This window comes from Prunus dulcis, chromosome 6 (assembly GCF_902201215.1).
Source record: "Prunus dulcis chromosome 6, ALMONDv2, whole genome shotgun sequence".
Taxonomy (NCBI): Eukaryota; Viridiplantae; Streptophyta; class Magnoliopsida; order Rosales; family Rosaceae; genus Prunus; species Prunus dulcis.
The window spans coordinates 3,290,916-3,311,909 of NC_047655.1; the positions used below are offsets into that span (position 1 = coordinate 3,290,916).

At 37.7% G+C, this 20,994-nt stretch overlaps 3 protein-coding genes and 1 pseudogene across 5 annotated transcripts; 2 read left to right on the top strand and 2 right to left on the bottom strand.

Moving 5' to 3' along the window:
* The window catches only part of LOC117632013, a 1,294-nt pseudogene extending 870 nt beyond the window's left edge, over window positions 1-424 (bottom strand).
* A 4,090-nt stretch (window positions 425-4,514) lies between these two features.
* LOC117631128 (cationic peroxidase 1-like) lies at window positions 4,515-14,097 on the top strand. 3 transcript variants are annotated; one of them, XM_034364096.1, is made up of 4 exons: window positions 4,515-4,579; window positions 12,266-12,410; window positions 12,792-12,986; window positions 13,537-14,097. In XM_034364096.1, exons 1-4 carry the CDS (start codon window positions 4,515-4,517, stop codon window positions 14,095-14,097), a joined length of 966 nt encoding a protein of 321 aa, XP_034219987.1. The 3 variants fall into 3 exon arrangements, with proteins under 3 accessions (XP_034219987.1, XP_034219989.1, XP_034219986.1); XM_034364098.1 differs by lacking the exon at window positions 4,515-4,579 and adding an exon at window positions 10,003-10,031 and having other exon boundaries at window positions 12,257-12,410; XM_034364095.1 differs by lacking the exon at window positions 4,515-4,579 and having other exon boundaries at window positions 12,174-12,410.
* On the bottom strand, window positions 7,339-8,531 carry LOC117631129 (peroxidase P7-like). The gene is made up of 3 exons (XM_034364099.1): window positions 8,319-8,531; window positions 8,030-8,224; window positions 7,339-7,893 (listed from the first exon to the last, which is right to left on the bottom strand). The coding sequence occupies exons 1-3, from the start codon at window positions 8,529-8,531 to the stop codon at window positions 7,339-7,341; spliced, it is 963 nt and encodes a 320-aa protein (XP_034219990.1).
* Window positions 14,098-16,423: 2,326 nt separating the features above from the next.
* Window positions 16,424-18,340, top strand: LOC117631963 (cationic peroxidase 1-like). The gene is made up of 3 exons (XM_034365317.1): window positions 16,424-16,660; window positions 17,035-17,229; window positions 17,780-18,340. Exons 1-3 carry the CDS (start codon window positions 16,424-16,426, stop codon window positions 18,338-18,340), a joined length of 993 nt encoding a protein of 330 aa, XP_034221208.1.
* The last annotated feature ends 2,654 nt before the right edge of the window (window positions 18,341-20,994 follow it).

A 20,994-nucleotide genomic window follows, 5' to 3' on the forward strand; every position in this document is an offset into this window, starting at 1 on the left:
CCCCGGATCGAATTCAGATTTGGGAAGGCGGTCTTCTCACCGATGAAGTTGGCAGTATCATCAAGCAGAACTGATCCATCGCAACCCTGTATCATTTCAACCATGAACACATATCAGGAAAAAAAATAAAATAGAACTGATCATTTACATGAACAACTATTTCAAGTGCACTATATGCATGCACAATCAATATAAGCTTAATTACATTAACAAAGCAGTCATGGAAATGAAGGCGAAGTAGAGAGGCTCCGGTGCGTGGCTCATGGCTGATGGCCCGTTTGACGACTTTTCTGCTAGCTGGCTGTGCCTGAGGGCACACTTTGTTGTAGAAACCAGAACTTAGTTTTGCAGATGTTGGCATCATACTAGTGGCAGCTACCACTACAAAACAGATGATCACGAGGAAAGATCGAAGAGCAGCCATGGCAGAAGGTTTTGATCTTGTCGCATTGGTGAATATGTTGGAGAAAGATGGATATGAGAGAATATGGAAGAGAGTTTTAAACAGAAAAACTGAAGATTTATTGATTTCCTAAAATTGATTACAACACTAGGCCATCTTATTGGCTATTTAGAATAACATTCGGATCTTTTCATAACAGACATAACTCTTGGGTTAGTTTAAAGAGTTGCAGACACAACTCTAGACTTCTAATTGTGAGAATGTGAAAGTAAAGAGTCCCACATTGGAAAGTTGAGAAACCTAGCAAGGGCTTATAAGGAGTTGGGTTACTCCCCCTACTGCCAATTGGTTTTGGGGTGGAACCTCAACTTCCTTCATGGTATCAGAGCGGGTTGCCCATGTGTGAAAGCCCAACGGCCACACGTGCTCCACGTCACCCAAAATGTGTTGTTCAAGTGTTAGGCTTGAAAATTCGCCACACGTGCGGGGGCGTGTGAGAATGTGAAGGTAAAGAGTCCCACATTGGAAAGTTGAGAAACCTAGCAAGGGCTTATAAGGAGTTGGGTTGCTCCCCCTATTGCCAATTGGTTCGTAGCTGAGAAGCTAAGTGCTTCTGTCATATAAATATTAGATACTGTTCATTGTAAAGGAGAGCGAAAAAAGAGAGAAAATTAATAAAAGAAATTGCAAGCTTCTTCTCAAAGTTTCTTCCTACGTCTTCATTGAACTTTGTTATCACTAATGAGATACAACTCTTCCTAAACATAGCTCTTCTCAAGAGACACAACTCTACTTAACAACTGATACATCTTACAAGGAGAAAATGCATTATGTTTAACACGCATTATGTTTAACACTCCTTCTTAATGCATTTGTTCTGCGACATTTAGCTTTTCTTTGAAATAGTTGAATTTCTCTCTTGGAAGTGCTTTTGTAAAAACATCTGCAATCTGCTCATCAGTATCACAGAATTTCAATTCAATCTCTCCATCTTCAACCAATTTTCTGATAAAATGATGACGAAGTTCTATGTGCTTTGACCTGCTATGAAAGATTGGGTTCTTTTTCATGGCAATTGTGGACATGTTATCACAGTACAAATTTGTTGGAGTGTTTTGTTCTTGACGAAGATATGCTAATATTCTTCTAATCCAAACTGCTTCACATGTTGTACTTGTGGCTGAAATATATTATGCTTCGGCTGTTGATAATGACACTGTACTTTGCTTCTTCGACGACCATGATATAACTTTTCTTCCCAAGAAAAACACATGCCCATATGTGCTTCTTCTATCATCAATTGCACCAGCCCAATCACTGTCTGTGAACCCAACTAAAATGCTTTCTTTCTCTTGTGTATATTTGATGCCATATCCTTTGGTTCCTTGCACATATCTTAGTATTCTTTTAACAGTAGCAAAATGATGATTACTTGGATCATTCATGAATCGAGATACAACACTAACTGCATGAACTATGTCTGGCCTTATATTAGATAAATAAATAAGTGAAACAACAATACTTTTATACATAGAAGCATCAGCTCTTGGTGCTCCATCATTACTTGAAAGCTTTAAATTAATTGCCATTGGAGTATCCATTGGCTTGCAGTTCAACATATTGAACCTTTTCAAGAGATTTTCTGCATATTTTTCTTGATACGTAAAAATCCCTTTTTCCGATTGTTGGACTTGAGTTCCTAGAAAATACTTCATAGAACCCAAATCAGTCATCTCATATTCTTTCATCATGTCCTTCTTGAATGCTTCTACCATCCTGGGTTTGGTACTTGTATAAATCAAGTCATCAACATAAAGACACACAATAAGAAAATCATGTCTACCTTATTTCTTGAGATAGAGTGATGGCTCACTTGGACTTCTTACAAATCCACTTTGACGGAAATATTGATCAATTTTTCTATTCCAAGCTCTTGGCGCTTGCTTTAAGCCGTATAGTGCTTTCCGAAGTCGACAAACTTCTTCATTTCCCTTTTCAATATATCCTTGCGGCTGCTCCACGTAAACTTCTTCTTCAAGTTCTCCATTCAAAAAAGCGGACTTGACATCCAATTGAAAAAATTGAGTTTTCAATTGTGCTGCCAAAGCCAACACAGTTCGTATAGTTTCCGTTCGTACAACTGGGCAAACGTTTCATTGAAATCTATTCCAAGTTGTTGAGAGTAGCCTTTGGCAACCAGCCTAGCCTTATGCTTTTGGATTGAGCCATCTTCATTGTATTTTGTCTTGTAGATCCATTTAAGTCCAATGATGTCCTTTGATTTAGGCCGATCAACAAGCACCCACGTAGAAATTTTCTTGACAACTCTAATTTCTTCTTCCATTGCGTTTTGCCAAATTTTTTCTTTCACTCCTTCCTCAAATTTTTGAGGCTCCAAAGCACTCAAAGCAAGATCACACGACTCATATATGTCTGCCAATGAACGCGTTCTTGCGTTTAGTCTAGGAGTTGAATCTGGTGAAGTAGGATCAGATGTTCTTACACTTGGAATTGGACTTCTTGCCCTTGAAATTGGACTTTGGGGCAGCAGAGATTCTTCTAAATTTGATGTTTCTGGTTCCAGCAAATGTATTTCACCTTGTTTGTTTTCCCATCTCCATACCTTGAATTCATCAAAAACAACATCTCTAGAAATTACCAACTTATTAGTTCTTGGATCAATCAATTTGTATGCCTTTGACTTGTCACTATAGCCCACAAAAATATATTTTTCACCCTTTTCATAAAACTTTTCTCTCTTTTGAGAAGGAACATGTGCATAGGCTATGCAACCAAAGATCTTAAAGAAATCAACATTTGGCTTAAACCCATGCCATGCTTCAAAAGGAGTCATATCCTTGATAGACTTGGTGGGTGACCTGTTGAGAATAAACATTGAGGTATGAATTGCTTCAACCCAAAACACATTTGGTAGACCTTTTGCTTTTAACATGCTTCTTGCCATTTCCACGATGGTTCGATTTCTTCGTTCTACAACACCGTTTTGCTATGGAGTGTAGCTTGCCGTCAATTCTCTTTTTATGTCATTGCTTTTGCAAAATTTTGAAAATTCATTCGATGTGAATTCTCCACCACGATCAGTTCTCAACGTCTTCAGATTGTATCCACTTTGTTTCTCTCCATAGGCCTTAAATTGCTTGAAAAAAGAGAATGCTTATGACTTTTGTTCTTGAAAATAAACCCACATCATCCTGCTGTAGTCATCAACAAAGAGAAGAAAGTATTTCTTGCCATTAAAAGATAGTGTTCAAGTCGGCCCACATATATCTGCATGTACCAACTCAAGAGGGGCTCTTGCTTTCCATGTTGATTGTGAAAATGGTAAGTGGTGGAATTTTCTAAAAATACAACCTTCACATATTTCTTTCTCAGACTGAACGGAAGGAAGGCCAACCACCATATCTTTCTGGTGTAAGAGCTGTAGACTTCTTTGATTTAGATGTCCATATCTCATATGCCACAATAGTGATTCTTCTACATTTTCAGCTTCCAAAATATAGTTGTCTTTTGATGTCATGATCAACGGAAAGACTTTGTTTGCCATCATTTTTATCTTAGCCACTACCGTGTTATTCTTTTTATCAGAAATAACACAGTGATCATCTTCAAATTTAACAGAGAAGCCTTTTTGTAGGAGTTGTCCTACACTTAATAAATTTTGTGCCAAGTTAGGAACATATAGCACATCATAGATTAGTTTTGGTGTACCTTCTTGAGTTTGAATAGAGATAACACCCTTACCTTCCACGTTGTGAAGCTTTCCATCTCCGAGCTTGACTTGTGAATTCCCATTTTCTTCAAATTTGACAAAACATTGTCTGTTTCCCGTCATGTGCATACTGCATCCGCTATCCACATACCATATATCTTGTGGTTCTTGACGAGCACTGAGACATGTATGAAATAGTTGCTCTAGAGCGTCATTATTTTATGTGAAATTGGCTTCATTATTTTTCTGACATATGCAATCTTTTTTGGAATGGTTGGGTATTCTTCATCGGGTACACCTATACCGACAATCTGCACTTTTGTGGCCAGTCTTTTTACAAACATGACATTCAGGGACAAGGTTACCATTCTGGTGGTTTTGATGGCTGCGTCCTTGCTGATTGTTGTTGTTATAGTTGCCTTTGTTGTAATTCTTCCGCCAACGAGATTCTCCTTTACTTTTTCTGTTATGGGACTTTTGAGATTCTCCTTTTTGCTTGTCTTCTTTCTCCTTCAAATCCAATTTGGATTGAAAAGCTTGCTCCAAGGATTGATCTGTAGACCTATTAATCCTTTTTTCATGTGCTTCCAAAGATCCAATTAGTTCATGGAGCGAAAGTGCAACGAGATCTTTTGACTCCTCCACTTGTTATTTCCAATTCTAATAGAAAGCTTGTTAAATTGGATGTACAGACCAATTCTAATATGAGTAATTTTTGGTGCCTAGTATGATTTGATCATTGCATGGACCTGTTCCACTTAATTTGGAGCGTTAAATCCTCTTCTCTGTCTTTTCGTCGGAGCCAAGAGATGTAGAAGCTAAGACAAGGCTTGATAGAGAGTATACCAAGCTGATGATCAGAAGATTAAGGGCAATTAATTTTATTAGAGGACGTGATTAAGTAGAATGATTAATGGCTTTCTGTCACTTGTTTTATGAACAGTAGGTAGTGCCATTAAGGTTTCATGTCACTTTTCTTTTTAATTATTTATTTTTGAAGTAGTTTTTCATTTCCTTGCAAGTTATAAATGTTGGTTTTTAAGGGTGTGTTTTTGTGTGGCAGGAAATTGGAGGCATTGAGAACTGGATGAAGATCATCCAGTTGTATTTTACATTCACAACGTGCAAATTTGCTTAACAATAGCCGTACACAAAAGTGAGTGTGAGGGTAGGTATAGCCTTATGTGCTTATATGTTATATATTAAGTTCCCTAAACGTGACATGAATTTTCATCAATATCATGTCATGTGATTGGGCAAGGATTCTTCAAAATATGCATCAAGTTGGAATGAAAACTAAGTAGATGCGATTGTTATTGGAGTTCCACGCATGTGTACATATATAGATTACTTAATCGTTGTTGACGATGACATGCCCCAATCCAGATACGAATACGTGACAAGTGTATTAGGATCACCTACTTCATTTCATTCAAAGTTGACATTGGAGTAACCTATCTAAGATTCAACAAGAAATTCAGTGCAGCTTAGTTTAAAAGAGGCCACATGAAAAGAAATAGAAGAATAATGTCAATGTAAATCGTTGCTTGTACCAGAAACTCAGGATTTGGAAATTGCCTTGGCTTTTGGCTGCTTACAAATTGAATGTCAACTTCATATGAATTAGTAGGTGATTACTAATTAGGATGGATTAACCAATACAACAAGTTTCTCAAATAGATCAGTTAAAATCCAGTCATTCTTTATCTTCACCATTTGACTTAAGACTTGGTCTATTAACTAACCTAAGATTCCAATAAAACTTTAATTGGTCACCTAACCATTTACTTGTTTTCTGATTTAGTCTGCAACTTGTTTTCTTATATATTTAATTGGTCACCATTTTCAGACTCTGTGTGGATGTGGATCAATGTTGTCGTCTTCCCCAGAATTAGACATCAAAAGTTGGTGCAAGCTAAGCAACGTCTATTCTTTTTTAAATCAAACAAAAACAGAGGGGTTTTCCCAATTTCAGAATCTAAGCCTTGCAAGTAAGCCGACGGTGGATATAAAAAAAGAAAACAGTTTTATAATTTTATATATAAATGATGGGTAACCATGATTTCTCGTACATGATTTATACTAGAAGTCAATTACTTTTGGCTTATTATAATATACTTTTTGCTTTGCCGTTTAATTGCCATATGTCAAAAGACGATCGAGAGACTTGGCCTTTTGTGCCTCTCCTCCATGATCTTTGTCTTCAATATTCACAACATGAATAGAAGTGTCATACAAGTTAGCATGATATTCCCGCGTTTCATTATTTCAAACAATTACCCCCTCCATAAAAATATAATAAACTTATTATTCAATATGAGAGCGTGCATTATTGTGAACATTAAACCATCTCTATACTAGATCGATCAATAATGCTAGAGACATTACATTTGCTCGTTAAATGACGATTCGATATTTGTTAGTGACAAATAAGGTTCATAGATAACTCAAATTTAAACAAATGAGGCACTTTTTACATCATTTCGCGAACTAATTTTTTTGAGTGTAACACTACTCCATCAGGAAGCAAACTTGCTTAGTTAGAATATTGGACTGCCCGCAAAAGCATAAGAACTAATGGGAAGAACAATGGTGTGGCATTGGCAAACTGCCCTTCGATACTTAAGTCAGTAGTTAGTGTTGTAGAAATGAATTGACAAAGAGTTTGCTGATCCTTTCTGAGATAACTAGCTAAGGGCTCTAATCATTTGAATTAAGGAAGCATTTCATGTGGAAAAGAACTTTTGAAGGAAAAGTATGCCATGTGTGTTGTATTAATTGTAATCTCAAACAGCTACTAATTAATATTTACTTAATGAACTTTTCCATTTATGTTAATCAGCTTGTTCTTGGAATTTTTTTGAGAGGAAACGATAAATTACATTTATAAATCAAGCACAAAGACTATTAGCCATAAAGATTAGTACAAGAAAAAATACAAATACCCATTTAGGGTTAATATAAATGCAGAATTAAGCACTGTAACCACGAAGCATATTTATAATCAACAGTTGAATCTGAAACTTTAAATTCCCATGCACCTGCATGTTCTGTATCAATTGTGGAAAAGAACCTCTTTTTTTTTCGCTCTGAAAATTATGGAAAAGAACTTGGACAAAGAGAATCTATCTTTATTCTTCTAAAATAGTCCCCTTTTTTTGGGTACATAACGAGATAATGAACATTAAATGATCATGACCACACACTAATTGATTTTCCTGCAGTTCAATCTCACTTCTCCATCATTCCCAGTAAGAGGCTTGATGCTACCCATCTTGATCATGGATGCCGAAAAGTCTCTTGCAAAAGCAACTGGGTTCCTGCTGTATTTCAGCACCAGCTTATCACTATCAGTGCCATTATTTTTGTAGAGCTCTTGATCGGAATGGAGGAGACCCTTTTGTTGCAGCAAGGACTTAAAATAGACGGTATCGAATCTCCTCGTAGTTGCATCCAGGGGCTCTGTGTTGTCATCGCCTCCACTTGATGGGCAGTTTTGTCGGGCAGAGGCTGCAAAGTTGGGGTCTATGTTGGTGTCATTGTAGATCCTGGCTCGGAAGGTGCCGCATCGAGCAAGTCCAATGGTGTGGGCAGCTGAGAGCACAACTAGGTCTGTTAGGTCCAGCCCATGAGCTTGGAAGTTAGAGAGTAGCTGTGAGAAGCTGAAAACTGGAGGTGGAAGGTTTCTGTTTGCATCATTCAAGCTTGCAGTTCTTGCATCCCTTCTACCTAACTGTACTTGGTAAAGAGGCCCTGCCAGCTAAAACACAAATAAGCAAAAACAAGAATTTCGTTAGGTTTTGATCTGGATATATGTGTTCAACGATAAAAGTGATCGTAGGGTCCTTTATTTTTAAGTAAGATATGACACATTATTTGGTGAACATTGTACATACAAGAAATACAGAATCACGAGCTGCAACTGCCAATATGTCCGCACATGAGACCACGCTGCCTTTGCAAGCTTTGTCGACGGCATTTTTGATGTCATCGATCACATCGAATCCCCTGACTGAATTCGCATTTGGCAAGGCAGTCTTCTCACCGGTGAAGCTAGAAGTGTCATCAAGCAAAATCGATCCATCACAGCCCTGTATTCAAATCAGCCAAATAAATCATCTACATTTTAATGTACATGTATTGCAAGTGCAATGCATGCATACAATCAACTAATAGCTTAATTACATTAACAAAGCAGTCGTGGAAGTGCAAGCGCAGCAGAGAGGCTCCGATTCTTGGCTCACGAAAGATGGCCTGCTTGACGACTCTTCTGATGGCCGGTAGAGCCTGAGGGCACACACTGTTGTAGAAACTAGCACTTAGTTGTGCAGAGGTTGGAATTACAATAGTGGCAGCTACCACTACAATACACACTAGCAAAGATCGAAGACCAGCCATGACAAGGGTTAGTTTCTTTTTCTTGTCAAATTGCTGAGTAGGGATGATGACGATCAAGGAGCTTGAGGGCTTATATAGAGGAAATTTGAATTTCCCCACTGGTTATTTTCATCAACGAATAATTGCCATGTAAAATAATAATACATACAGCTAATGACCTTATGGACTAACGAAGCTTTTGTTTTATTTTTTTTATTTTCATGTATGGACCAATTCCGCAATATGAGCAATTTCTGGTGGGGTGCCTAAAATCCTTTGACCCGAAAGGTTTTTTATTTGTTTCATACAACATATCCCCATGCAAAGATGGCTAAAATTTCCCACACAATATTATATGTGCCTATGGCTATTTCTAACCATTAACACCTATGATGAATTTTAATCTTGCATTACTCTAATAAGGGGTTTGTAATTTAAGTATTTAAACGCATTCGCTAAATGAACCCAAGACGTGTGGCTTAATGTATATGATATAAAGGCCTGCCAACTCATGTTGGTCATTTAATATTGATTAGAAAAAAAAAAAAAAAGAGTTGGTCAGTTAATAATAATAATAATAAGGGATGTTGAGGATATGTTTGACCACCGAAACTCGTATACATTTATTGTTTTTTCAGAAATGTCAAACCTTTGCATATAACTCGGAATATGGCTCTCCGATCACAAAATTAGCTGTCAACCATAAATTTCATGAAATTTCAATCTAATAATATTTCTTATAAGACTAGAGTTCTTTTTCATTTCATTATTTTTACATATTCAAGCATTGAATTAAGGTCTATCACTTCTTCACCCTACTCCAATACCACTTGAGCTAAAGTTATAAGGGCAGGGTTGGCAGCCGCCTACTCCATTATTTACCAAATCAAAAATTATCCAATCTTCAATACAATTAAATTTTTTTTGCTTATTTAAATCCAACCCATAAGGGCGATCATATCGTAAAGATAGGGTAGGCAGCCGCCTACTCCATTTTTTGCCAAACCAAAAATTACCCAATACAATCAAATTTCTTTTGCCTACTCAAACCTAATCGACTCAAATTTTTTCCTTTAACAAAAACAATAGCCCAACCTACTCAAACTTTCTCCTTTAACAAAAACAATAAAAAGAAATATAAGCATGTGAAAGTTGTATGGAGATTTTTTTCAATATTGACTAACATTGTAAATTTTGTTAGCGCTTCTGCTAAGCGCCGTAATGAGTTAAATTTAATTTGAAAAGCTGAACTCAAAGAGTTGTTGGATTATGGGGAACTTGAGACAAGTAGAGGACTTAATCAAGGTCGTAGTTTGAACGAGCTGGAGCCACTCGTTGGGGATCTCACATTGCCTCTATTACAAGTTTGATGAGTTTGTTTAAAGAGACTAAAATACTTCTCCAGGAAATCAGTGATCACGGACCTAACCAACAATTTCGTGGCAATGCAGAGAATAACTATATTGCTATGATGTCTTTTGAGTTTGTGTTTTCATTTCTTTTGATGGATAAAATTATGGGATTGACCAACTTTCTTTGTCAAGTGTTTCAGACAAAAACTCAAGATATTGTAAGTGCTTTAAACTTTGTTGAAAACACAAAATCACAGTTCTAAGATATAAGGGCACATGGCTGGGATGATTTATTCATGAGTGTGGTATCATTTTGTGAACAACATGGTATTGATGTTCATGATATGAGTTTTCATTATACGATGGGTACACGTCGTTCTTGTCAACAAAAAGATTTTATTACAGTTGAACATTACTATCGCGTTGATGTATTTAATGATGTGATAGATTGCATGTTGAGGGAGTTAAATGACAGATTTCCAGAGCAAACAGTTGAACTTCTTATTCTTAGCTCAGCATTGGATCATCATAATTCCTTCAAATCATTCAATATTGGGCATCTATGTAAACTTGCTGAGAAATTCTATCCTGCTGATTTCAGTCCAAGTGACTTGAAAGCTTTGGAAATTGAGTTGAGGTATTTTCAAAATGATATGCATTGCCTTCACTGCTTTAAGGACCTCACCACTCTTCCTAAGTTATGTCAACAATTGGAGGAAACAACTTTGGCAGAAAACTACCGTTTGCTATACAGGTTGATTCAATTAGTGTTGACTCTTTCTGTTTCTACAGCAACAACGAAACGAGCTTTTTCATGTATGAGAATTATTAAGAATAGACTTCGGATAGCTGATGAATTCCTTGCTTATTGCATGATTCTCCATATTGAAAGAGAATTTGCTAATAATATCGATAATGAAGATATAATTGAGGAATTTAAGATTTCTAAGCCTCGCAGGGTAAAGTTTTAGATTTAAATTAATAGTTTTGTTTTGTGTTGCATTGCATTGCATTTACTTCCTGTTTTTTTTTTTTGTTAAGCTTTTATTTATGTATAGAGATGCATATTTGAGGGTAAGGTTGATTAAGTTCCCCATGACTAGGTGTATCTTTTTATTTTTATGAATAAAATTCACTCGTATCATCGAGTTTTTAAGGTAAGTTTCGCCTACTTGACTTTTGAATCATGGATCCGCCACTGACTCCTACTCCTTAAGAATCAAACTTTCACATGTTAAACTTAGATGCAAACAAAAGCATACTAGCTAAGAGGATCTCCAATCCAAGGCCCCCCTCATTTTGCTAAAATTGCACAAAATCATTTTATACATGTTACTCGTATCACACTGCTTATTTTAAATAAGGGTAATGTTAGGCTTATCACATTTTTATACCACCTCTCTAATAGAGGTAGAGCCCACTAATACAATGGGGGTCCATCTCTATTAGAGAGGTGATACACAGTGTGATATAAAAATGTGATCAGCCTAGTTTTTTCCATTAAGTACTATAATAGTATGGTTGAAGCACATTGTTAACATATTTCTCTATATTTTAGCTAATGAGCTCTGTTTAACTATTCATTTGGAGATGCTCTAATTAAGTAGTTGTTCTATGGAATAAGAAAAAGAAATTTAAGATTTAGATTAATCACGAAAATGGATTAAAATGTTATGGACGATATTAAAACGAATAAATTTCATGATCTCAAAGTCAATTATAGATGTTGGAAATAAAGGGACTCGCATCAAGCGCTGTGCTCATATTGGAAATGTAGTGGGTATTCTTGTTTGCTGCCAAGAATTTCTTTTATATTTTCAATAGAGTGGTAGAAGAAAAGGTGTGCTTATAGAATAATGCTTTTTTAAAGGCAAACAGACAAGGCTAGGTCTTTGTAGGAAAAAAGAAATATTAAAACAAATGCATGCATGAAGAGTAGAATATTAGGATAATTGTTAGTTCACATCTAATAACTTACCCGTTAAGAAATAGTGGTAAACAAAAACAAATTTGATCAAACACAACTAGTCACAGCCCCAAACATTTTATACAAAATCAATGGAGTGTATGAATTCAGATTAGTTAGTAATCTCTTAATTAGTCTATGCATAAGGCGATTATTGAATTTGGTTTGAATGAATCTTCTATGAGATCAGCTACACTAATTTAATATAGGAGATTAGTTATAATGATGGAAGCATAGGAAGCTAGTAACAGTGTTTTATCCCCTCTCTATATATGAACATTTAACCACTTCAACTTGTTGCATGCAAAATTAATCAGAAGCAGTTATCTCAACTAGTACATATCCATGGCAGCAGCAAATTCTTATCAACCTGTCTTGGTTTTGTTCACTACTTTTGTTGTTGCAGCTGCTATTGTGCTGGCCCCAACTACATGCACTGCTCAACTCACTCGTGATTTCTATCAGCAGTCCTGCCCTCAGGCATTGCAAATCATCAGATCAGTTGTTAACGAAGCTATTAATCGGGAGACGCGAATGGGAGCCTCGCTCCTACGCTTGCACTTCCATGACTGCTTTGTCAACGTAGGTTTCATTTTGTAGCTTTGTTCAATATTTTATTTTATTTTAGTTTGTTGCTATTTCTTGTATACAAACAAAATCATACTTTTCCGCGAGGTAGCAGAATATTGTGGTTGATTATGTTGATGGACTGTGAATATCAACCGTTAATCATATGATCTTATTTGCATGAGTGTTACAAAACCAAACCAAAGGTTGAGTAACTTTAGGGCGTGCAAGGTTGAGGAATAAATATCAGTACTTTAGAAACCGTACAGTTTTTACCTATCAAGAAAGGAGATAGTTGTTTAAGAGAGCGTTTTTTGAATTATTACATACGTTCAAAAAACTTCAATGAAGATTTTAATACTGAAACATTGACTATGGTTTCCATCTTGGTGGCAGGGGTGTGATGGATCGATTTTGCTGGACGACACAGATAACTTCACTGGAGAGAAGACGGCCAACGCGAATCTGAACTCCGTTAGAGGTTTTGATGTGATTGATGAAATTAAAGCAACCCTCAATACATATTGCAATGGCAATGTGGTCTCATGTGCTGATATCTTAGCAGTTGCAGCTCGTGACTCGGTTGAGATTGTAAGTGTTAAGAAAAGCCTTCGATGTCTAACTTGTCTAAAAAGGCTTTTTCTAGCCATTTTATATTTTGCATGTTGTGTTGTTATTTAATAACAAATGAGTGTTTCTAAATGAAATCTAAAATTAACTGAGTACACTCTACTGTCAAACTACTATGTATTGAATTACTACTTTACCATATTATAAAATGACAAAAAACAAAATTAAGGTGTACTCAGTTAATTTTAAGATTCATTTAGGTTTTTTTTTTCTTATGTCCTCTGCCTAATGGTTTCCTGCAAGTTAAAGATATAAGTAGAAAGAAAAGATGATTGTTGTTCAAAATTAATAGGATTATATCCATCCTCAACCAAACCTCAAATAATTAATTGTGGAAATTTGAAAATGGTTGGTTTTTGACAAGTCAAAAGTAGATTTTGTTGTTGTCTCCTCTGCTTGATCTACATAGTACTGTAAATTCATACATCAATTCGCTATGTGAGTCCATCATCAATGGTGAGGCCCTATTGTCAACAATTGAATACAAAACTCTTGTGCTGCTTGTGTTTAGCTGGGAGGCCCTTCCTATTCCTATGAAGTACAATTGGGTAGAAGAGATGCAACAACCGCAGTCTTGGATGATGCAAACAGAAATATTCCTCCTCCAACTTTCGACTTCTCTCAGCTTCTTTCCAACTTTCAATCTCATGGTCTAGGCCTGCAAGATCTGATCCTCCTCTCAGGGGGCCACACCATTGGACTAGCTAGGTGCACGACCTTCAGAGACAGGATTTACAATGACACCAATATAGACCCTGAGTTTGCAGCTTCCTTGCGAGAGGGTTGTCCTGTAAATGGTGGAGACGACAACACGACGCCAATAGACTCAACCACAACGCAGTTTGATACCGTGTACTTCAAGTCTTTGCTGCAGAAAAAAGGTCTCTTCCATTCTGATCAGGAGCTCTTTAAAAGTGATGGCAGTGATAGCGATAATCTGGTGCAGCATTACGCTAACAGCCCCGAGGATTTCAAAGTAGATTTTGGGGCTTCCATGATCAAGATGGGTAACATAAACCCCCTCACTGGATATGCTGGTGAGATAAGGCTCAATTGCAGGAAAATCAACTAGGACTTAAATATGTCCATTCAAAGTAGTAAAGCAACATTGGAGAGTTGTTATGTCCATTGTGTAAAACATTTAAAATCTAGTTTGAATAATTGCTGAACTCTTTTATTAATATATGTCTATGGTATTTAGTTATTAATCTAATTTTGGAGTGTATTGAGTTAGCCAGTGGCATACAAGATATAATGTCAGCCTGCATTTAAACAAAGACTGGCCAAAATAGATGCTCAAAAGTCAAATATGAACAGGTTATGCAGTTCTAGTTATGGCTGGGGGCCGGCGGTGAGGTGGAAGGGAAGGGGAGGAGAACTGGGTTGTGCTTATATTGCACACTCCACATATCCCCATGCAAAGATGGCTAAAATTTCCCACACAATAGTTTATGTGCCTATAGCTATTTCTGACCATCAACACCTATAATGGGTTTTAACCTTGCATTACTTTAGTATGGGGCTTCTAACTTAAGTATTTAAGAGTAGTCTCTTGCATTCGATATCTGTGTTTGAATTTTTCAAATTCTATGTTTGAATTCTCCCTTTTCTAGTATCGCTTGTCTAAAAAAAAACGCAGATGTATATGATTGGCTAAATAAACCTAAGACGTGTGGCTTAATGTATATGATAAAGGCGTGCCAACTCATGTTGGTCATTTAATATTGATTAAAAAAAAGAGTTGGTCAGTTAATAATAATAAGGGATGTTGAGGATATGTTTGACCACCGAAAGTCGTAGATATTTCTTGTTTTTTCACAAATGTCAAACCTTTGCATATAACTCGGGATATAGCTCTCCGAAAACAAAATTAGCTGTTCAACCTTAAATTTCATGAAATTTCAATCTAATAATATTTCTTATAAGACTAGAGTTCTTTTAATTTCATTATTTTTACATATTAAAGCATTTAATTAAGGTCTATCATTTCTTCTAATGACACTTGATGTTATTAGGCCTCCTACTCCTTAAGAATCAAAGTTTCACATGCTAAACTTAGATGCAAACAAAAGCATATACTAGCCAAGAGGATCTCCAAGGCCCCCCTCATTTTGCTAAAATTGCACAAAAACATTTTATACATGTTACTCCCATGACGCTCCTTATTTTAAGTAAGGGTAATGTTAGGCTTACCACCTCTCTAGCTAATAGAGGTGGAGCCCATCGATACAATGGAGCTCATCCCTATTAGAGAAGTGATACATAATGTGGTATAAAAATGCGATAAATCTAGCACTTTCACTACAAAAAAAAGTGGCAACAGTAACCATTTTGTCACTAATTTTAGTGACTGTTGTGGGGGTTACTAAAGGCTTTAGTCACTTTTTTTTTACTTTTTTGGTGACTAAAAAGGCTTTCAGTCACATTTTTTTTATTTTTTTAGTGACTAAAGCCTTTAGTAACTCCCACAACAGTCACCAAAATTGGTAACAAAATGGTAACTATTGCCACTTTTTTTTGTAGTGTTTCCTTTAAGTAATAGTATGGTCGTTGAAGCACATTGTTGAGATATTTCTCTATATTTTAGTTAATGAGCTCCCTTTAACTATTCCTTTGGAGATGCTCTAATTAAGTAGTTGTTCTATGTAATAAGAAAAAGAAAATTTAGATTAGATTAATGACGAAAATAGATTCAAATGTTATGGACGATATTAAAACGAATAAACTTTTGGCAAAAAAAAAAAAAAAAAAAAAAACCAAATTCACAAACTCAGAAGCTCTAAACTACAATACATTGAATCAAAAATTGAAACAAAGTGCATGCATGTGTTTATAAGAATTCTGGTTTTTTTTTTTTTTTCCCCTTGTTTGCAGCCAAGAATTTTTTTAATATTTTCAATAGAGTGGTAGAAAAGGTGTGCTTAAGATAAGGCTAGGTCTTCGTAGGAAATAAGAAATATTAAAATGGACATAAAGCAAATGCATGAAGAAGTAAATAGAACATAGAATATTAGGATAATTATTGTTAGTTCACATCTAGTAACTTACCCGTTCAGAAAGAGTAGTCATAGCCCCAAACATTTTATACAAAATCAATGAAGGCTGGAACGAGTCCACTATCAATGGAGTGTATGAAATAATATATTATTGAATTAATGGACTTAGTAATCTCGTAATTAGTCTATGCATAAGATGATTATTGAATTTGTTTTGAATTAATCTTCTATGAGATCATCTTATTGAATGGACTGCACTAATTTAATATAGGAGTTAGTTATAACGATGGAAGCAAAGGAAGCTAATAACAGTGTTTTATCCCCTCTATATATGAACATTTAACCTCTTCAACTTGTTGCGTGCAATTAATCAGAAGCAGCTATCTCAACTAGTACATATCCATGGCAGCAGCTAATTCTCATCAACCTGTCTTGGTTTTGTTTACTACTTTTGTTGTTGCAGCTGCTATTGTGTTGGCCCCAACTACATGCACTGCTCAACTCACTTGTGATTTCTATCAGCAGTCCTGCCCTCAGGCATTGCAAATCATCAGATCAGTTGTCAACGAAGCTATTAATCGGGAGAGGCGCATGGGAGCGTCGCTCCTACGCCTGCACTTCCATGACTGCTTTGTCAATGTAGGTTTCATTTTGTGGCTTTGTTCAACATTTTATTTTATTTTAGTTTTTTGCTATTTCTTGTATACAAACAAAATCATACTTTTCCACGAGGTAGCACAATATTGTTGTTGATTATGTTGATGGACTGTGAATATGAACCGTTAATCATATGAATACTTAGTGTTTACAAAACCAAACCAAAGGTTGAGTAACTTTAGAGCGTGCAAGGTTGAGGAATAAATATCACTACTTTAGAAACTGTACAGTTTTTACCTAACTAGAAAGGAGATAGTTGTTTAACAGAGCGTTTTTGAATTATTACATACGTTCCAAAAACTTTAATGAAGATTTTAATACTGAAACATTGACTATGGTTTCCATCTTGGTGGCAGGGGTGTGATGGATCGATTTTGCTGGACGACACAGATAACTTCACTGGAGAGAAGACGGCCAACGCGAATCTGAACTCCGTTAGAGGTTTTGATGTGATTGATGAAATTAAAGCAACCCTCAATACATATTGCAATGGCAATGTGGTCTCATGTGCTGATATCTTAGCAGTTGCAGCTCGTGACTCGGTTGAGATTGTAAGTGTTAAGAAAAGCCTTCGATGTCTAACTTGTCTAAAAAGGCTTTTTCTAGCCATTTTATATTTTGCATGTTGTGTTGTTATTTAATAACAAATGAGTGTTTCTAAATGAAATCTAAAATTAACTGAGTACACTCTACTGTCAAACTACTATGTATTGAATTACTACTTTACCATATTATAAAATGACAAAAAACAAAATTAAGGTGTACTCAGTTAATTTTAAGATTCATTTAGGTTTTTTTTTTCTTATGTCCTCTGCCTAATGGTTTCCTGCAAGTTAAAGATATAAGTAGAAAGAAAAGATGATTGTTGTTCAAAATTAATAGGATTATATCCATCCTCAACCAAACCTCAAATAATTAATTGTGGAAATTTGAAAATGGTTGGTTTTTGACAAGTCAAAAGTAGATTTTGTTGTTGTCTCCTCTGCTTGATCTACATAGTACTGTAAATTCATACATCAATTCGCTATGTGAGTCCATCATCAATGGTGAGGCCCTATTGTCAACAATTGAATACAAAACTCTTGTGCTGCTTGTGTTTAGCTGGGAGGCCCTTCCTATTCCTATGAAGTACAATTGGGTAGAAGAGATGCAACAACCGCAGTCTTGGATGATGCAAACAGAAATATTCCTCCTCCAACTTTCGACTTCTCTCAGCTTCTTTCCAACTTTCAATCTCATGGTCTAGGCCTGCAAGATCTGATCCTCCTCTCAGGGGGCCACACCATTGGACTAGCTAGGTGCACGACCTTCAGAGACAGGATTTACAATGACACCAATATAGACCCTGAGTTTGCAGCTTCCTTGCGAGAGGGTTGTCCTGTAAATGGTGGAGACGACAACACGACGCCAATAGACTCAACCACAACGCAGTTTGATACCGTGTACTTCAAGTCTTTGCTGCAGAAAAAAGGTCTCTTCCATTCTGATCAGGAGCTCTTTAAAAGTGATGGCAGTGATAGCGATAATCTGGTGCAGCATTACGCTAACAGCCCCGAGGATTTCAAAGTAGATTTTGGGGCTTCCATGATCAAGATGGGTAACATAAACCCCCTCACTGGATATGCTGGTGAGATAAGGCTCAATTGCAGGAAAATCAACTAGGACTTAAATATGTCCATTCAAAGTAACAGAGTAAAGCAACATTGGAGAGTTGTTATGTCCATTGTGTAAAACATTTAAAATCTAGTTTGAATAATTGCTGAACTCTTTTATTAATATATGTCTATGGTATTTAGTTATTAATCTAATTTTGGAGTGTATTGAGTTAGCCAATGGCATACAAGATATAATGTTAGCCTGCATTTAAACAAAGACTGGCCAAAATAGATGCTCAAAAGTCAAATATGAACAGGTTATGCAGTTCTAGTTATGGCTGGCGGCCGGCGGTGAGGTGGAAGAGAAGGGGAGGAGAACTGGGTTGTGTTTATATTGCACACTCCACACAAGGCAAGAAAAAAATGGACATAAAACAAATGGATGAAGCAGTAAATGGAATACAAGGATAGTTGTTCGCTCACATCCAATAACTTAAGCTTTTATAAATAGTGGTAAACGAAAACAAATTTGATCATACACAAGAAGTCAAAGCCCCAAACATTTTTATACAAAAACAAAGGAGGTCGGAACGAGTCCAAATTCGATGGAGTGTAACATGGTACAAAATCAATTATATTATTTCCGGGATAGAGAATTAATGGACTTAGTAATCTCTTGACAACTAATGAACATGTTTTGAATTAATCATCTATGACATCAGCTACACTAATATAATAGGATATTATAATTAATGATGGAAACATAGGAAGCTAACAGTGTTCTATCACCTCTGTATATGTGTTGATGCGAAAAAGTGGTTTGACACGTGGTTCGCCCAACTTAGTGATATTGTGTCTTCGGAAGGGAGTTAGTCTTCGGAAGATCAAGTTCCTGCAAAAGGGAACGTTCGGTAAGACCTTGGGGTACTGGTGCGGTACCGGCCGAAGGCTCTCCGATGCTTAAGTAAGTACGGATTTAGTAAATGTCAGATTACAGATCAAGCGATAGCGTACCGTTGATCGTTCTTCCTCTTTTGGGAATAGGGGTCTCCTTATATAGGCCTTGGGAGGCGTGCATTATGTTTATATTTCCGATGTGGGACTGTAGGAGCTGGTCGAGAGCATGACACGTGTCCTAGGTCAAAAGTGTCAGGATGTATAGGATTCGGTAGGGGATATGCCGAAGGGCCTGTGATGTCAAGTTGTCGATTCCGTCCACGTGTCAGGTGGTCATTGGTTGTTAATATACGGTATAAACAGTAGTCCCCCAAGTTCTCTTCCGAAGGTTCTTCGGAAGGGAATTTGGTTCATATCCCGAGGGTTCATAGATGCCCTGCCGTTCGGCAAGTTTGTTTGTGGAAGGCTCCCCTGAGATCTGAAGGGTCGCCGATGCTGAGAGGGGTGAAGGCAGGGACGCTTCGTTTCTCGCGCCTGGCGCGTGGAGACGCTTCACCTTCTGCACCCGGCGTGCAGAGACGCTTCGTCTTCTGTACCAGGCGTGCAGCTGACATCACCATCCACCGGGCGACACGTGGCCAGTGAAGCGACGTTTGACGGCTGTAATTATGAGCCGTTTGGTTTCCCGAGGCGTACCGTTGCAGCCCTCTCCCTATAAATAGAGATCGCTCCAGACATAGAGCTCACTTTGCATTTGAGAGAGGTGCGAGAGCTCTGCGTAGGCGATTTCAGAAGAGTGCTAACGGCAACGAAGGCGATTTTCGCGTGTTTTATCGGCAATCAAGGCGATTTCTGAAGCGTTTGAACGGCAACCAAGGCTACCATAATACTCAAGGTAAAATACCGTTCGGTACCCTCAACTCTCTTTTATTTGATTGTACGTCTCCTTATGGCGTAGGCTTGCCGATCGTAACATAGGATTTCCGTCGGTAGTCTAGTGGCCATAGGTAGCGACGTAGGTATTGGTAGGATAGCGTTGTATGAGCCTTAGTTTCCTTTTCTCCCTCCCCCTTTTTTTTTGTAGATGTCCGATAGCGAGTCATCGTTCGGCAGTGAGCCCAACGCGTTCGATGAAGAGTTATCATCGGGCTGGGACACATCTAGCTTGTCTGTGAGCTTCGACGCCGAGGGTCAAGAGGACATCGATGTGGAAATTGTCGGTGAGGAGGCGATCTCCGTTCCTACTCATGGTGTCGGCAAGGGGCTGATGACGGGATAGCCGCTTCCCATAGCCGCAGTGTATAAGGACGGTACCCGCGTCGGGCCGTTCGAAAACCAGCCCGTGGCCTCTACCTCCGGTCGCGGTGAGGGTACTGCCGGTCCTTCTCGTCCGAGGGTGACTATCGTCCACCGAGGGCCACCCAGGATACCGGTGGGCATCCCCCAGAGGGCCCTGTTCGGGGTCGACTACCTAGAGCCCAACAAGATCACCGAACGGGAGTTGGAGAAGATCAGGGCCGAATACTTTATACCTGATTCGGTAAGGATGAGGATCCCGAGCCCGGTTGAGTCCCTCAGGGACCCAGCAGACGGCGAGGTGGCCTTCTTTACCGACGTCCTTCTGCAAGGGGTTCGGTTGCCGTTGCAACCTGCCGTGCAGAGGATCCTTGCCCAGATCGGGTATGCCCCGGGCCAATACAACCCCAACTTCTGGGTTGCCCTGATGGGGGTGATAAAGGCATTTGGGATTGCCGGGGAGGGGGAGCCCTCTTACGAGCAATTCTCCCATCTCTACAGCATCACCAAATCAAAGAGTGTCGACCA

Excerpts from the sequence above, each read along its gene's own strand:
- LOC117631129 (XM_034364099.1), bottom strand. The coding sequence starts at position 8,531 with ATGGCTGGTCTTCGATCTTTGCTAGTGTGTATTGTAGTGGTAGCTGCC. Across the intron at positions 8,225-8,318 it reads TCCACGACTGCTTTGTTAAT|GGCTGTGATGGATCGATTTT; the intron begins GTAATTAAGCTA and ends ATTTGAATACAG. Across the intron at positions 7,894-8,029 it reads CTCGTGATTCTGTATTTCTT|CTGGCAGGGCCTCTTTACCA; the intron begins GTATGTACAATG and ends TTTGTGTTTTAG.
- LOC117631128 (XM_034364095.1), top strand. The coding sequence starts at position 12,174 with ATGGCAGCAGCAAATTCTTATCAACCTGTCTTGGTTTTGTTCACTACT. Across the intron at positions 12,411-12,791 it reads TCCATGACTGCTTTGTCAAC|GGGTGTGATGGATCGATTTT; the intron begins GTAGGTTTCATT and ends TCTTGGTGGCAG. Across the intron at positions 12,987-13,536 it reads CTCGTGACTCGGTTGAGATT|CTGGGAGGCCCTTCCTATTC; the intron begins GTAAGTGTTAAG and ends GCTTGTGTTTAG.
- LOC117631963 (XM_034365317.1), top strand. The coding sequence starts at position 16,424 with ATGGCAGCAGCTAATTCTCATCAACCTGTCTTGGTTTTGTTTACTACT. Across the intron at positions 16,661-17,034 it reads TCCATGACTGCTTTGTCAAT|GGGTGTGATGGATCGATTTT; the intron begins GTAGGTTTCATT and ends TCTTGGTGGCAG. Across the intron at positions 17,230-17,779 it reads CTCGTGACTCGGTTGAGATT|CTGGGAGGCCCTTCCTATTC; the intron begins GTAAGTGTTAAG and ends GCTTGTGTTTAG.